The sequence below is a fragment of the Triticum dicoccoides genome, chromosome 2B (genome assembly GCF_002162155.2).
Source record: "Triticum dicoccoides isolate Atlit2015 ecotype Zavitan chromosome 2B, WEW_v2.0, whole genome shotgun sequence".
Lineage (NCBI taxonomy): Eukaryota > Viridiplantae > Streptophyta > Magnoliopsida > Poales > Poaceae > Triticum > Triticum dicoccoides.
The window spans coordinates 115,314,313-115,331,208 of NC_041383.1; the positions used below are offsets into that span (position 1 = coordinate 115,314,313).

The 16,896-nt window shown below is 45.0% G+C and overlaps 1 protein-coding gene across 3 annotated transcripts; it reads right to left on the reverse strand.

Annotated features, from left to right (window-relative positions):
* Positions 1–10,221: 10,221 nt before the first annotated feature.
* Positions 10,222–16,463, reverse strand: LOC119362462 (putative disease resistance protein RGA4). Of its 3 annotated transcripts, XM_037627684.1 has the most exons (6): positions 16,158–16,253; positions 15,895–16,011; positions 15,505–15,802; positions 11,509–15,348; positions 11,339–11,411; positions 10,222–11,253 (listed from the first exon to the last, which is right to left on the reverse strand). In XM_037627684.1, exons 3-4 carry the CDS (start codon positions 15,777–15,779, stop codon positions 11,577–11,579), a joined length of 4,047 nt encoding a protein of 1,348 aa, XP_037483581.1. In that variant the 5' UTR covers positions 15,780–15,802; positions 15,895–16,011; positions 16,158–16,253; the 3' UTR covers positions 10,222–11,253; positions 11,339–11,411; positions 11,509–11,576. The 3 variants fall into 3 exon arrangements, with proteins under 3 accessions (XP_037483581.1, XP_037483579.1, XP_037483580.1); XM_037627682.1 differs by lacking the exon at positions 15,895–16,011 and having other exon boundaries at positions 16,158–16,463; XM_037627683.1 differs by lacking the exon at positions 15,895–16,011 and having other exon boundaries at positions 11,339–11,422; positions 16,158–16,463.
* Positions 16,464–16,896: the final 433 nt, after the last annotated feature.

Consider the following 16,896-nt stretch of genomic DNA (forward strand, 5'->3'; position numbering starts at 1 on the left):
TGGCCGCGCCCTGGCCCCGCCCAGGCGCGCTCACCGCGCCTCCACTATGCTCGGGCCGCGCCCTGGCCCCGCCCAGGCGCGATCACAGCACCACGACCGCGCCAATTAGTTGTGAGACTCAATTGTTTCCATGGACCATCCAAATTTGAAGAAATGGAAGGGTAGTGCAGTTTCTAAAAATGAAAGCAACATATGTTTGCTATATTAGGACCTCTCCCAAGTACAGTAGCCATTAGTCTAGTTCCCTTGCACTTGTAGCCACTTACTAGAATATAAAGTTGTAGAATTTGTTGTATTTTCTGCTTAAGATTGGTTAGGAAATTACTGGTGAGCAAGCTGCATGCTAGTGTGCATATTTTTGCAGCTCTGTACTAATTCTGAGAGAATCAGGCCGTTTGGAGGTTGAGTAGAGACTACAGAGGATCAATCCAGCTGCTGATGATTACTGATCGAAATCGAGTGGATCAATCCATTATTTGCTTCTTAAGCTTTGTTCTAGAATCTAGTCGGGCTGGGGCGAGCAAGTTGGAAGCACAAAATGAGCGCCTACCAGTCATAACCATTTTCCCTGAAGAGTCAGAATCATCTGGCGCCGATGTATTTGAAGGTAATCCAACTGAGGTAGCACCAGCTCTTGAGTAGGACTGTCAAGGAGACATCACGGAAAAGAAATGAAGGCTCTCTCTTTGAGCTATAGGGCTCTGCAGTAGCCAGTAAACTTGTACAACATTCAACGGAAAGTTGAAACGATAGTGTTAAGGAAATTGGCTGCCATGGTTCAAAAGTGGAAATTAGCTGGCGATCACTATGTACTGAATCATCTCTTGAATAATCCTACAACGAGATCAGAATATGTAAATGGATAATTAGTTGTGATGAAATTCATATATGCTTCTATCTTTATTGTTATTTTGTTTCAGTACTCCAATGGTTTGCCTAGATGTCCGTGTAAGAAGCAAACTAGTGTGATTTCACTGTTTTCTGTCATCTACCTACAAAATGTATATTCTGAACTTATTTCACATATCTCATTCTGCTCTGTACTAAACTTAGAGCTTATATGCTTAGTTTCCTATAGGTTAGCTCCAAAATAACTTATGTTAGCACAAAATGATCAAGTTTACATAATAAGCTTATAGTCTTTTTTTTATTCTTCTTGTTTTCCAAAATGACATAGGTTAGCTTCATTTTACCTAAGTTGGCTCTAATATACTAACTTAGAGCTTATATGCTTAGTTCCCTATAGGTTAGCTCCAAAATAACTTATGTTAGCACAAAATGATCAAGTTTACATAATAAGCTTATAGTCTTCTTCTTATTCTTCTTGTTTTCCAAAATTCTTCTTATTCTTCTTCTAGTGTTCTTCTTCTTCTAGTATTCTTCTAGTCTTCTTCTTTTTCTTCTTCTAACTTCTTGTTTATCATTTTGCAGATTTGATTTAATTGACGGAAGCTTGCGTGGATGGAGTGCTTCTTTTCCATTTGTGTTTTTATTTTGTATCAATGTGAAACTTTTGTGAATTGATGGATAACGGTGTTGGATGAACAATGTGAAACTTCTATAATATGTAACGATGGAACTATGTGTTGGCTATGTATGTATATATGATGGAACTTGTGTGTTGGCTATGTATGTATATATGATGGAACTTGTGTGTTGGCTATGTATGTATATATGATGGAACTTGTGTGTTGGCTATGATTGTTATATGGATGCTTGTTGTATATATATATGTGTTGGATATCTCATAGGTGAAATAGTGACCTGAGATTAAGAAAAAAAAATTAAAAAAATTGTTACTAATGACGCACTACCATGTGATGCGCCATTAGTATAGAAGACACTAGTGGCGCACTGTGGGCAAGACTAATGGCGCACTGCCTGGTGCGCCATTAGTATACCAGATACTAATGGCGCACCAGTGGTGCGCCATTAGTAAAAAATACTAGTGGCGTGCTACTAATGGCGCACTGGTAATGCGCCATTAGTAGGCAAAACCAGTGCGCCATTAGTAGGCTTTTTCCTAGTAGTGATCAGCCCGCGGACGAACGGGTGGAGGGGGAATCCCAGCCCGCGGACGAAGTGGGAGAGAAACACTACCCTTTCCTGGGGCTCCGGGGTGGGGACGATCTGCCCCTTATCTGGAATCCGATGAGCTATGTCTTCGGCCAAATATCCGGCCTCCCGGAGCTTCTTGATGTCCTCTTTCTTAACAGAGGAGGCCATCCACTTGCCTCCCACTCCGGACATGTTCGGAATGTTTTTGCGGAGAAGGCAAAAGCTTGGGCGTTGGAGCTCGAGAATGGATGAGCAGAGTGATGAGTATACAGACCTGGGATAGGGTCCTAGACCTGACCTACACGCCCTACCCAAGGTCACTACCCTAGAAGATACGAAGTCCAAGATGTAACGAAGAACCCCCAGTCAAAAGTGTCGAGTTTAATACACTCGACCAATCATATCACTCGACCTTACAAGGAATCACTTGACCTACCAAAGATCAGGAGTCACTCAGCATTGCAACAGTCAGAAATTCACTCCATGGTCTTTAAGGTCATTAATAGCACTTAAGGCTGGCGTTATCAGTAACGCCCCTACTTTATGTACATTAAGCCCCTTGTAAAGGAGGATGGTTGGGGCCCTGGCGCACTCTATATAAGCCACCCCCTTCTTTGGGACAAGGGTTCACACCCCATGTAATATCACACACACATAATCCAATTGACCGCCTCCGGGCACCAAAACGTAGGGCTATTACTTCCTCCGAGAAGGGCCTAAACTCATAAACCTTACGTATACACCTGCACCATAGCTGAGGTCTTGCCTCTACATACCTACCCCCCTTTCTACTGTCAGCCTTAGAACCACGACACAGAGGAATGAGAAGGTGTGGGTGAAAGAGGGGAATTCTTATTCCTTTATAAAGGCAGCAGAAATCATGCACCTCCCCACTTGCCCTAAAAACTCGCTTATTCCTCAAGCGCCGTGCTAATGGCGCGGTTGGGTTACCCACGCCCGTATTGATGAGAATCCCGTGATAAGGGGACACGATCTCTGCTTCGACAAGACGTGCCAATAAAACTGCCGCGCAACAGGTTGGGAAAACAGTTCGAATAATGACCGGGCCACGGTGTGATGTCACGCTATGAAGAAGTTGTCAGCAGATTAGACTCATGGAATATTATACTCTCTACGGTGGTATGTGGAATTTGTTTTGTAGAGCCGGACACGATTCTTATGTTCAAGACCTACTTTGGAGTATTCGGAGAAGGAACCCGCCTTGCAATGCCAAAGACAATCTGCGCGCCGGACTCATCATCATTGAAGCCGGGTTCAGGGGCTACGGAGGGAGTCCTGGATTAAGGGGTCCTCGGACAGCCAGACTATATACTTTGGCTGGACTGTTGGACTATGAAGATACAAGATAGAAGACTTCGTCCCGTGTTCGGGTGGGACTCTCCTTTGTGTGGGAGGCAAGCTTGGCGATTCGGATATGTAGATTCCCTTCTCTGTAATCGACTCTGTGTAACCCTAGCCCCCTCCAGTGTCTATATAAACTGGAGGGTTTAGTACGTAGGGCAAGAAGAAGAACAACAATCATAATCATAGGCTAGCTTCTAAGGTTAGCCTCTACGATCTCATGGTAGATCAACTCTTGTAATACTCATATCATCAAGATCAATCAAGCAGGAAGTAGGGTATTACCTCCATCGAGAGGGCCCAAACTTAGGTAAACATTGTGTCCCCCGCCTCCTGTTACCATTAGCCTTAGAGCACAGTTCGGGGCCCCCTACCCGAGATCCGCTGGTTTTGACACCGACACCTCCATCTTCAATATCCTCATGGGCTTCGCTAGATGAACTGCCATAGGTATAACCCGCCCCCTCCTATGCGGGTCATACCTAATAGTTATGTCCCCAACACGCGGCAAACAGGTCTGTAATCAAAAATGTGTGCAAAGACCGACGATAACACAGACGATTCATGTTAACAGGCCGTGTGTGTTGTGAGCAAACGTTTGCTGGTATACAATTGTCAGTGATTGATGAAATCATCATCGACGGGTTCCCTTGTTAGTCCGTGTGCGATGTGATTTGCTCTATCTACAGAGCATCAACATATATACTTAAAAAGACAGCATTGTATAACTAAATTAAGCGTACAATTAGCCAAGTGACTACAAAGATAACATTTTCACACACCAAAGTAAGCAATGACATGCATACTAAACTAGGAGAAACGAGAATCTAATCATCTACTTCTTGTTGCGACAACGCTTGCCATTGCTTTGCTTCTGGTTGGATCCCTGGGCGTTTTGGGGAAGGAGGCACTTCCTCATGTCAACGATCCGCATGTACATGTCGTAGCACATGTACGCCTCCTTGGCCGCGTACACGACGTGATCTTTGTCAAGTTTCTCCATCCAGGTCGAGTGCCAGGCACACTTGTCGTTGTTGCAGGAATCCTTCATGTCTCTGTAGTAGGGGTCGATGATGGCCTCGGCGAGGTGAACTAGTGAGTCCTTCTCATACTCTTGCTGCCCCAGATCTTGTATAGGCCCTGGATGTCGGCAAGATTCTGGCAGGCGATGCCCGAATTCTTGAGCACCTTGACATCGTTGGTGATGTCGACCATAGCGAATAGGTAGTGGGGGCTGTTGACAAACCTCGCGAAACGCTCGCAAGGCCTTGTGGCCAGGCAGTAGTGGTAGACGAGGACGTGGTGGCCCACGCACATCTGGGCAACAGCGACCTTGGGACGAGACCCGTCACGAGCGAGGGTGTGCTCGATGTCGAACTCGTCCACCTTGTACTTCTCGTCGGCAAGCAACAGCTCCATGATGTGGATGGAGTGCTCCACCCAGACCGGGCGGTTGGTGTACACCACCGAGAGCTCCTCGAATCTTCAGTGGGTGTCCACCATGGCATGGATGGTGAACTGCTGCTCGTCGTTGGCAGCTGCTCGGAGCGGATTGGAGCCGTGCAGGTTGCTCTCTAAGAATTTGTTGTGGTGGGTGTGCTTCTTGCAATGGTGGGGCACGATCGAAAGGTTGAAGAGACACAAGGGTTAAATAGCTGCTGTAACAAATGGGGGCCAGCCGGCCTGTAATTGCCATGTCTTGTCACGGCGTTCATAGCGGAGGATTCCAGTGCACGCTTAACAACACCACACCGCAATGAGGATTCCAGTGCACGCTTGACAACACCGTGCTGTAGTTTGACCATGCGTGGGCTCGAAGAGGCGCCAAATGTATCGTCGGTGAGCCTGTTCCCGCGCTACGGAGGGAGTACTTAGCTACTAAATACTTTGTTGCAGATATTAAGTCCTTCAGGTGTGGTTGAATTGACAACTCAGCTGCAAATACTTGAGAACATTCTTTGGCTCCCCTTGTGTCGAATCAATAATTTTGGGTTGAATACTCTACCCTCGAAAACTGTTGCGATCCCCTATACTTTTGGGTTATCACTCACCACAAGGTGGTGCGGCGACGGGACGGTGCAGGCGATCGATGGTGATTAGGACGGAGACGAGAAGGCACTAAGTAAACCACACCGACATATGCAAACTAAGAGTTATTTTGAGCTCAAATTGCATATAAATCAAATAAACTACCACATATAATTTCTTCCAAACTAAAATCCACAAATCACTATACTTATAGAGCATTGCAAGAGCTAATCTAGCAATGAGAGATGAAAGGACACAATTGCTAACCTTTGTGATCACTTGGATGGATGGGGTGCCTTCAAATCTTGACAAATTTTGTCAAAAATGGAGGATAAGCTCTAGAGGAGAGGAAAGGGGAAGAACAGAGAGCTCGGACTCGACGAAAGGTTTATATAGGATGATCTTTAGTCCCGGTTAGTTATACAAACCGGGACTAAAGGTGCATCTACAGTCCCGGTTCGTGCCACGAACCGGGACTAAAGGTGTTGGTGGGGCCGCAGCCTGCCACCAACCTGCCACCACCTCTTTAGTCTCGGTTCGTGACACGAACCGGGACTAGAAGTTCGCCATGAACCGGGACTAATGAGCACTGCCCTCCTAGCCGTTGGAACCGGCACTAATGGTCATATTAGTGCTGGTTCATTTACAAACTGGGACTAATGAACTGAATATTAGGCCCTTTTTCTACTAATGGCTTGGCGGATGTAAGTACATAACATTTCCAAAAAACGAAAGTTTTTTCTCAAGAGGTTTGAGTGAATGCTAAAATTTCTATGTAATATACTACAAGGGAATCCTTAGCAATAATTCCCGTAAGGTTCAATCTTATGAATAAAAGGACCAATGAGGAAAATATTCTTAATATTCAATACTTCAAAATTTTTATGAAAATCCTTTGAATCAAAGAGGCCCTTCGTCGCTAATAATACATAGAAAATAACCAGTCTCAGTTTTCGATGTCTGCATTGCTTTGACGCTCGACGCGCACAAAACAAACCGACAGACAAATTAACCTGTTCTTTTAACACAGTGTCTGCCCATAAACAGCTACGCCAAGGCCAGAAAGACGAAAGCCGGTGCCACCAACATCAAGCAGTCCACAACTCCAGATCGGCAGATCGTATCGTACGAACTCCTTTCTGGTAGACCCAGGGTGTAAAGAAGCCAAGCCATGAGCAGATCACGCGCGCACAACCAACCTCATGTGTCATGTGTTTTGCTTTCTTATGACCACTGGTTTGGCCATGTCCGTTAGGTGCAGTGTCCTCCTCCTCCTCCGGTCCTGGACCTGCCCGGCCCCTTGCGCTGGATCTTTCATCGGAGGTTCGGCCCAGGTTGCGTGCATAGCTTGACCGAGAGCGAGGTATCAGGAGCTAAAAAAATGGCGTGTGGATCCCCGGTTCGCTGGGATAAGGGCGGGACGCGGGAGTGGGATCACTCGGCAGCGTACCGTCGCTCGCATGGTGCACATCACTTTCAGACTTGGTAGCAGGAGGAAGTATCATTTTCTTCTGAACTTTGGTTCAGCTTTGACCAATGCCCGGGCCCCGGGTAGCCGCTACTGCAAAATGGCTAACTGACCGATGATTGCGGGAACCGACAGTCGGAGTCATTCCAATCCAAGCCGGAGAAGACTTGTAACTTTCAAAGTTGAAAAGCACTTCTATTTCATGATTTTCTTGTTAGAACAGAAAGTAATGGTCATTTTGTGATGGTGTCAGTTCAAATTCTTTATTATTTTTCTTCTGTTGTTGTAGTGTAGCAGCTAGCTTGGCATAGCATGTGTGCCCTTGTGCGGTTTAGTTTCATGATTAGGCCACACTGCGTCAAGAGAAGGCGTGGGCAAGTTGAGGAAGAGACAAGGGGGTTAGTAGGTCGTTACGGGCTGGTGGTAAGTGACAGTGAGGCTGTGAGGGTGGCCTGCTCGAGGCCGTGCACGCCCCTCAATTATTTCCTGATTCGTGGTTCATTACCACTCCTGATCACGCTGAATTAGATTAAACCGGAGTGTCCGAAACAATCGGTGCCACTACTAGGCCGCTGAAGAAGCTACGAAGACTTTGTACTCCGTATATAAAACAGTGTGGTGGTTTCGAGGAGATTCGATTACTCAGAGATCTACAAGTTCCTATATGGTGATCGCAATCGAGGTCAACGCCAGGCCATGTTTGCAGTAAATAAATCTTCCTCTGGTAATCCAAGAAGATGAAGACACGTCTACATCAGATCTGTGTATGGCGTTCTTTTCCCTCTCTTCCTTTTTTTCTGCTAACCTAAGGCTTTACTAAAGTCCAGTCCAGTCATGCTCATTACTTAATAGCGCATACTTTATTGCTTGTTGCTGAAACTGGTGTTTCTTTCACACCCTTTATGTCCAGCAAAAATAAAATAAAAAATCTTAACACTTATGTGTATGTGTAGCATCTAGCAAGTTGCAAGCCCCGGAAATTCAGATTCGAAGAAAGAGGTATCTTACAGCACACTCAAAGATTCATGAGCCTGACACGGACCATGCAGCTAGCTTAGGTTTAGTCCAAAGTCCAGACTAAACAATGCTACTATGGAAAGTATGAACTAATCACCCAATAGGAGAGCATAAACTAACCGGCCACCAGATCCACCAGAAGGCACCTAGTGCAGGAAGCAACACTGATGTTTCACCCATCATCTCCACAGCAGCATATTAGCACGTGATTTAATTAATGCCTCCTACTATGTACTAACACTGCCTTCCAGTACTATATTTCAAACATGGGAAGGAATCTCGTCATATGGGGCTGTGGATCCAATGGAAGGGAAATGAAATTTTACTGACTTGAGCAGAAGCTTCTGCACACCAACTTAATTAGGAGGCATGTAAGTAATATGGAATTTTCTTGCTAGTTTACTTGCTTCATCAGTAGTATAAGAGGGAAACATTTCATTCATTACTTTCATGTTTGGTTCAGGAAAGTACTTACATATTCCCGTTACCACGCATCTGCATATGGCTGCATACAAATGCTGGTTCAGTAGCTTTTACAGAAAATAGGGAGCCTGCAGAATTTCGATAACGGCACACAGGACGCCAGATTGTTAGCTTAGAAAACAACATTAATAAATTCCATTTAGCTGATGGATGCTTATAATTCGCTGCCTCTTCTACAGCGAATCCTAGTCTTTTTTGGGGTTTCTATAAGATGGAATGAACTTTTGATCCTGAACCTGACTGATGATCTTAGTACTACTCCACCAGTGCAGAACAACCCAAGGCAAGCCTGGGGTAAGGGCCTGTGCATGAGGCCTGCCAAGGTAGAAAGATAAAGTAAAAGTAATTACGTGTAGCTTTATCGTGCAGCCGCGATAATGACGCACTTTCCAGGTTTCTGTGAAGTCAAAACATGTGTTGATTCAACTGCACAGAAAGGCCAAGTGAACCATACGAGCAAAGAGTGCAGATGTAATAACCCGAGATATTACTCTACTGAATGCTACCTATGCCTTAACGCAAACATGCCACAAAACATCAATAAGACATCAGTTAACAAATACGGTGACTCGAGCCCGCAGGGTGCGTTTCTTCTTAATAAGACATCAGTTAACAAATGCTGCCTATGGCTGGGTTGTTTCTTCTCAATAAAAATGCCACGGGGCTATTCCCTATTGGTAATTTTTTTCCTTTTAACACTGGGAAGTGTCTGAAATGGTTCCAGGTTCCAACTATACTGTAATTCTGTACTGGATTTTTCTCTCGGGGCGTCCGGATGCAACTCACTCTGTGTCCGAACGGAAATTTTGAATGACACGGAGTCGGAGGTACCGGAGAAATATCACTGGTACCAAACGTGAATAGCATATGTAGCATCCTGGATCCACCAAACAACTCGCTCGGAGGGTCCGAGCTGCACAAAGTGCAACTGACAACTCTCTGGATGGAATCCATATACACAGAAGGTATGTAAACTCTGGACATAATCTGCATTATGTCCAGAACTGCATTAAAGTGCAACTGACTAACTCTCTGGATGAAAAAATAGAACTGCATTATCTAAACTCTGAAAATAACATGACCTACTATCATAGAATTGTGCCTAACAAGCACTAAAGCACCTGTTGACAAATATACCTTTGCTACTATATGTTCTGCAGTACATCAGTTTGATCAAGGCTCTTGATCCGCTGATCACCATAGTTGACAGTTGACACCAAGGTCTGAAGGATCATGGAGTTATTTCTGTGCTTACATGGGCGCTGTAGTCTGCCATTATAGGGAAAACTGGAAAATAGTTGTGTTTACAGTTGTATATTCGGCAGACAGTGTCCATTGTCTTCAGCGTGATAAAGCGTCATGATATGAAGGCTGTTAACTCCTCAAATTAAAGAAGCAGATTACCAGGTTTATAGGACAAAAAATATATTCAACACATGATTGATTGAGTGAGTTATGTTGATCTCTTTCCCTCAAAAAAGGTAAAGGAAGAAATCTGTTCTCTAGGTTGTATGACACCATCAATGGAAGACCATGTAGATCTCATTAAAGGAACTTTACGATACCATATCGTCACACCAGTTCAGCCACTAATATACTTAACGATATAGAGAATTCGATCCACAATATTATATTACATTGCCACAAAAAATGATAATCATATCAAATAAAAGTGAGCGAGCGATACTTCCAAAATCCAATTCCAAATGCATAAAAACAGGGCAACTCAGTCTTTAACATCAATGGATAATAAGTTGTATACTAAGGGCACCTGCATAAATTAAACAGAACGAAAGAGTTGAAAATGCGGATAATTCCGAACATGCAGTTAACAAGTGGATAGGTTAACCGAGTAGGTCTGTTCATATATCTAGGCACTACCTACTGAAGGCTAGCTTACAAGGTCTCCATGGCTAACCAACATTGTCCAATGCCTTAAAGCGGCATGCACCTGAACACCAACAGATAAGCCAATTGAACCAGACAGAGAAGTTGTCCAAGCCACTTCCTCAAAAGTGGATCTGGCTCATATCACCTGATTTCAGTGACCACTTCGCGAAACAGGGGATGCAAGGCAGACGTGTGAGCACACGCCGTCTTTGAAAACTGCTGACATGCTGCACTTTCTGGCTATCCATATAATACGGCATACGCGACTATGTACTTTACTTCCCGCCAGTAAGGAAAACCAAACTAAATTCTGGATGGATTGCCATTGACAAGTAGATCTCGGCGGGTATGGGACTAGATCTTCTTGACAGACACGGAAAGTCTGCGGTCGTGGAATGGAAGGCGAATTGAAACCGAAGGGTGGAACTTGGAGACGCAAAGTCGCCTTCAGCCTGTAACAAAGGGACAACGGAATGAACAACTCAATTCAGAATCACGTCGATTCAACAGGATTTAGTTCCTCTACAGCTCTGGAGCAAAACTGGCTGAATAACCACACACTGTCTGAAGCACAACACGTTGGTCTTGTGGCATCACAAAAGAAACCACAAAACGAATTCCTTGGAATGTACGTATTACAATGAACAAAATTTGTAGCCAAACCCAGCAAGGTCGCATATTCAAATCTATGAGCAAATCAGTGTCTGCCGACGCACCCTGAATTCTGATGGAGCAACATATGCTGGTTACGAGGTGGAATTCCGAAATACAAAGTGCATTAGTGTAGCTGCAGTTTTGCAGAGGCCGGGGGATAACCTCCTTTCAAAAAAAATAGTGTAGCTGCAGAGCATTTCTGGCTAGTGCATCAAGGAAGTTTTGAATAAGCTTCTTGTGGCCAACTTGTAATGAACAGCACAACACATCCTGGAAATTGTGTCTTGGAGTTCCTTCAGATGTCAAGGAAAAGAAAAATAATAATCTTTGTCAGTTCACAAGCTCAATGACTATCAAACAGCTAAAGAGACTGGTTACCTGTTGACTGCTACCGGTTGATATGACAGCAAAACAGATGACATGAGGATGAGGTTCTGAAGTGAAAGCAAACCTGTACGGGAACTGGCATAAGGTCAGTTTTTGATACTTACAGGAAAAAAAAAACAATAGCACTTCTGTACATGACACAATCTATGGTAGAAGTATACCTCTCAAAAGCAGTACAAGTGTACAACTATATCTGTTGTGTAGGTGTGCTTAACAAGCCACCAAGTAATCAGTTCACATATTGCCAGTTAATTTTGACCTTTAACTTGCTTGATGCTAGTGATTTGGATTGACCTACCAGCTCCTCACTGCAGTAGAAGATTCTCAACTCCTCTAGAGAAGGCGGGAGGTCCGGCAACCCTGAGATGCTCGGACAATATGAAATCTCCAACACCTGGAGGGAGTCAAGTCTGTGCAGGCCTCCAGGAAGATCTTTGAGATAATTGTAATGCTCAAATTGGAGCTCTGTGAGGGAACCGAGGAGCAGAAGCCCTGTCTCTTGCTCATCTGTTAGTCCTGCTGCATTTGTTTCTTCCACAGAACCACAAATAACTAGCCGCTGGAGTGATCTGAGTTGCCTGCAGAACGACGTGGCAAGGAAAGAGAAGTCACTGATTCCAAGAAATTCTAGTTGAGGGCATAATTCGCAGTCCTGCGCTGGCAAACCCTCCAAACATGAATGCAGGCTGCAGCATTCACGTAGACTCAAACGCCTGAGGCTGCCAAGGGATTGAAAGCCCTCTAGTGTACAGAGTGATGTACAGCTGTCAATATCCAATTCTTCCAGTGTCGTGCAAGAGTGCAGCTGTAGAGATTCCAAATTTGGGACGTCCGCTACTTCCAATTCCTTTAGAGAACGGGATTGCAAAACATCTAGTGTGCCAAGCGATTCACATGTATTTACCTTCAACTTTTGCAGTGTCGTGCAGGAGTTCAGCTGTAGATGTTCTAACTTTGGGCAGCAAAGTAAATCCAATTCCTTTAGTGCTGGCGCATGTTGCAGAATCAGAGATAGCCACCCCCACACTATTCTACATGACCCAATCTCTAGATATTCGAGTGATGGGAGGGCATAATGCTCTGGTGGAGCATCAAAACCAGAAAGCCCGGGACAGGCGTTTATTTTCAGTGTCTTTAAGGATTCAAGTTGACTTAATCCTTTGAGTGAAATAGACGTTAGTTTTCGGCAACAACCTATTATCAACTGTGTCAGGAACCTTAGATTATGGAATGCCAAAATATTTCCATCTAACACGAACAGCTCATCAGATAACCTGTCAAAAGGAACTTCACCAAAAACATACTCATCAAAATCCTCGCCGATTGTTAAACTTCTGCCGGAGGACACCTCTATTCTTGGAAATTTCGGGACTCTGCTCATGGAAATACTACAAGCAGTGCTTGAAGATGGTAAAGGGTGTGGTACCACCAAAAGGCGACAGTTCTTTAGAGTGAGCTCACAAAGGCGTGGCAACCATGACTTCTGCTCAATTTTGAATTTGTGGCCGTTCCCAAACAGATCAAACACCTTCAGTGCAGGGCAATCCTTAATTGTTAGAACCCTTAAACAAGAGTTCAAGTCCCTCAAGGAAACGCAGGAGCATCTCCCCAACTTCGGCATTTTAACTAACACCAACTTCTCCAATGAAGGAACCGATACTTCTTCTAGTTTTGGCATGTTTCTCAAGTTTAACTTTGCAAGAAACGGAAGCTCTCTCAAAGATGGAAGTATCTGCAATTGTCCACATCCATTCAAATACAGAGTCTGTAAAGAGGTAACAGAGATATTGCGAGCAAGCCAGGATGGAGAGTTAGCACCATTGTACCCTGTTATCTGAAGATGTTTCAGATTGTAATGTGGTTTTAGACCCTCAAGTACCTCTGTTGGCAAGCACTCCTCTGTTTCTTTGCTGGTAGAAGGTTCAGAGCTCATGACATTCGCAGATTCATTGCTGTCATCCCAGTCAGATTCATTGCTGCCATCCGAGTCAGATTCAACATGTGACATATTCCAGGACAAGTGCAGCTTTTCTAAGTGTCGTTTGTATCTCAGTCCTGCCCCACAAACCTCCTCCAGAGTTTTAACATTTTGAAGTTGAGAAATCATAAGTTGGGCAAGATCATTCATGGATTGAAGTTCTATAATCCGAAAGCCATTAGAATCTTGTACGCTAAAATTGCTTAGTGTCTGAAGTGATGTCAATTTGCCAATTCTGTATATGGAAGCTACAACAAGATGCCGCAAACTGACAAGATTATTCATTCCATGAGCTACATCAAGATGAGTGTTTGAGCCGACATCTAATACTTGAAGGTGGCAAAAATTGCTCAAAACCTGAGGCAAATCTCCCTGCACCTCATTGACTGTAAGCTTTAGATAGCGAAGATGAGTAGGATTTACAGAACTGCGCACGAGGGAATTAAAATCATGAAATGTTGCTGATATTTGCAGCAGACGTATATAGTGTGCCTTCTGGAATATGTCTTCGAAGGATTGAAAGAAGGAACAGTCATATTGCCCGATTAACAGTAACGTCCTCAGTTTTCTCACAGATATAACTGTTTTTCTCAAATCTTCTTTAAACTTGCTACTCCAAGACACGTTCCCATGCTGATCTTTCTTGCACTTTACTGACAAATGTTGTACAGTTGGCAATATATCAGTGCATTCTAGACCATCTATAATTGCACAGTCAGTTCTTGAAACAATCCTTGAAAAATCATGCATAAGACCACACACAACATATAAATCTCTTCTACCAACTCGCTGAAAATATCCCAGGTTCACCAAATCAGCCAGATAGTCCATTCCTATCTCCTCTAATCTCTTACTTGGATGGGTCTGCTTGACAAATCCTTGTGAAATCCACATGTGGATCAACTCTTCACCACGAAAAAAATGATTGTCGGGGAACATAGAACAATACGAGAAGCATTGGTGTAAATGGTATGGCAGCTGATCATAGCTAAGATTCAAAGCAGCCATGATGCGTCCACTGCGCCCCAGCAACTTCCCATCTTCGTCCTTCAGAACTTTATTCCAATGACCAACAGTAAGATCAACTCTTAAAAGTTCCCCTGCAGCTACTGCTGCTAACGGGTTGCCTTTTAGCTTGCCTGCTATTTTCCGTCCAATGCTCGTCAGGTTTCCATCCCCTTCATAGTTCTCATTACGAAATGCTTGTGCTTTGAACAATAACCAAAAATCATCATCTCCCAGAGCACGTAACACAACTGATTCAGTCGTTCCTATCCTTTTTGCAACAGAGAGATATCTAGTTGTCACAAGGATCACACTGCCATTTGCATTGTTTGACTTGAAAGGAGCAAGTATTAGGTTAAATCTGCAATCATTCATGTCATCCCAGACATCATCTAAAATAACCAGAACCCTTTTTGATTCAATATGAGTTTTCAAGACCAGCTGAAGTCTGTCAAGGCTGCATAACCCTTCGTGCTTTTCTCGAGGGACAATATCTAACATCTCTCTTGTGATTCTCATTTCATCAAAGCTGTTAGACACCCAGACCCATGTGCTGTGGTCAAATTGGTTTTGCACTTTCGGATCATTATATACAAATTGTGCGAGCGCTGTCTTCCCGGTCCCCCCAATGCCTACAATAGGCAGAATAGCTACACTGTCAGATTTGCCAGCTGTGATCTGGTTTATGATGGAGTTCTTCTCTTCGACTCTCCCATAAAATTTGCCTTGAAGAAGGCTTGATGTTCTTTGGCGTGCACCTGAGGCTGTTGTACTTTGATGGTGACCTGAACTTGCACCAGAGTGTGACCCAGGCATGTTGAGATCCTTCGTCACATCCCCTCGGATGCCTTTCAACTGATGAGTTGTTTTTTGTATCCTACTCGAAAATTCGTCCTTATCCCAAGGGTGAGCAATAGCTGTGGTGATTTCTGTTGGCTCTTGATTCGTTACCATCCTCGGTCTGTTGGATGAATTACCGGCAGCAACGGGAGTAGCATTTTCAGCAGCTTCATTTATGCTGTGAAAAGAAGAAAAAAAAGGTGTATTGTTAAGCAGATGCATGTAAACAGTTTCAAAAAATAAGACAAGATGTGCATCGATGTAGAATAAGATGTGCTGGGATGGTGTGAGTAAATGAAAGAAATGTACCCATTTTTCAAATTTGAAATTGTACCTTGGATGGCTTTGCAGCTGGGGACGTGCTTCTCGCATATTCTTGCAGTAGGTACTATTGACATGAGTTGTCAACACCCTTGGCCCTTGTGCACCTTTGTATTGAACTCTCTTTTTACAGTGTCTACATTCTGCCTGCACGGTCTTTCCATTACCATCTTTTATGTCGACAAAATCATCCCATGCCTTGGACCGTTTTTTGCCACGACTGCTTGTTAGCAGAATATTATCATCGCCTCTGGATGTGCCATGATCTACTCGTGCTGCTTCATGCATGCCATCAGGCTCCTGCAAAGTAACTGCACCAAAAGAAGAGGGCTAGTATTAGCATTGTCCTGCAAGACCGGAAAACATTTTGGCGAGGTTGAGTAGAGTTCGTTTGGCGGCTAACCGGGGGTAGTTGTTGTGGCTGCGGTGCGAGGTTGGGTAAGAGCGTTGGAGGCGTACTGATTTTACGGATTGGAGGAAGAAGGCAGCAGGTCTTGGGAGATGGACACCGTGTGAACAACTGAAATAGGAGCGATTTGATGCTTGATGTGATCAACCACGTCAAAAGTTTGTGCTCTACGGCCAACTTTCGAATTCTAACTGTGGTAAATCAATTTTTAACAGGAATTAGAATTACAATTGATTTCTAAGATTCAAATTCAATACCTCCTTCGACTTGGTGCCGGAGCCTCCAGTAGTCGAGCTCGTCGACCAGGTCGTCGGCATCGTACAGAAACCTTTTGAGATCGGCGAGAGATCTAGCCAGCCGCGCACTCTGGAGTGCCATCCCCTTCGCATCGGTGGCCACTGCCTGGACTACCTCGAGCTCGGACTTGAGGTTCTGGATGTCATCGTGAAGCCTGGCTTGGCGGATCCACGAATCCAGCTCGCAGATCCCGATGGTGCCGAGGATGGTTTGCACGAGCCACAAAATCGCCGGCACAAGGTAGGCGTCCTCCATGGCTTCAGCTGTTTGTGAGCCACTGAATGATCGCGAGGGGGTGTGGACTGGCAGAGGACACGCGGTAAGGAAGAAGAGTCTGCAGTTTGCTCGGTTACAAGCAAAATGGGCTGGGCCGCACGGCTAAGAGAAATGGGCTGCCAATGACAGGCCGGAGGGGCCGCGATGCAGGACCGCCGCCCTCCTCCGCTGGATCGTCGGCTGCGCGGACGACTCCCCCGCGAACGCCGACGCATTCTCCCCCGCCTCCACCCGCAGCCGCCGCTCATGGGGGACGGGGCACGGCCTCCCGTTCACGCTCGCCGCCAAGCAGCCCTTCTCTGGCCCTCGCCGGGCGCTGCGCTGCATCAGCAGCAGCACCACCATCACCCGACGCACGCGTTCCCCTCCTTCGACGCGGCGGCAACAGCAGGAGCAGCACCCGATGCCCGGCGCGCCGTCCCC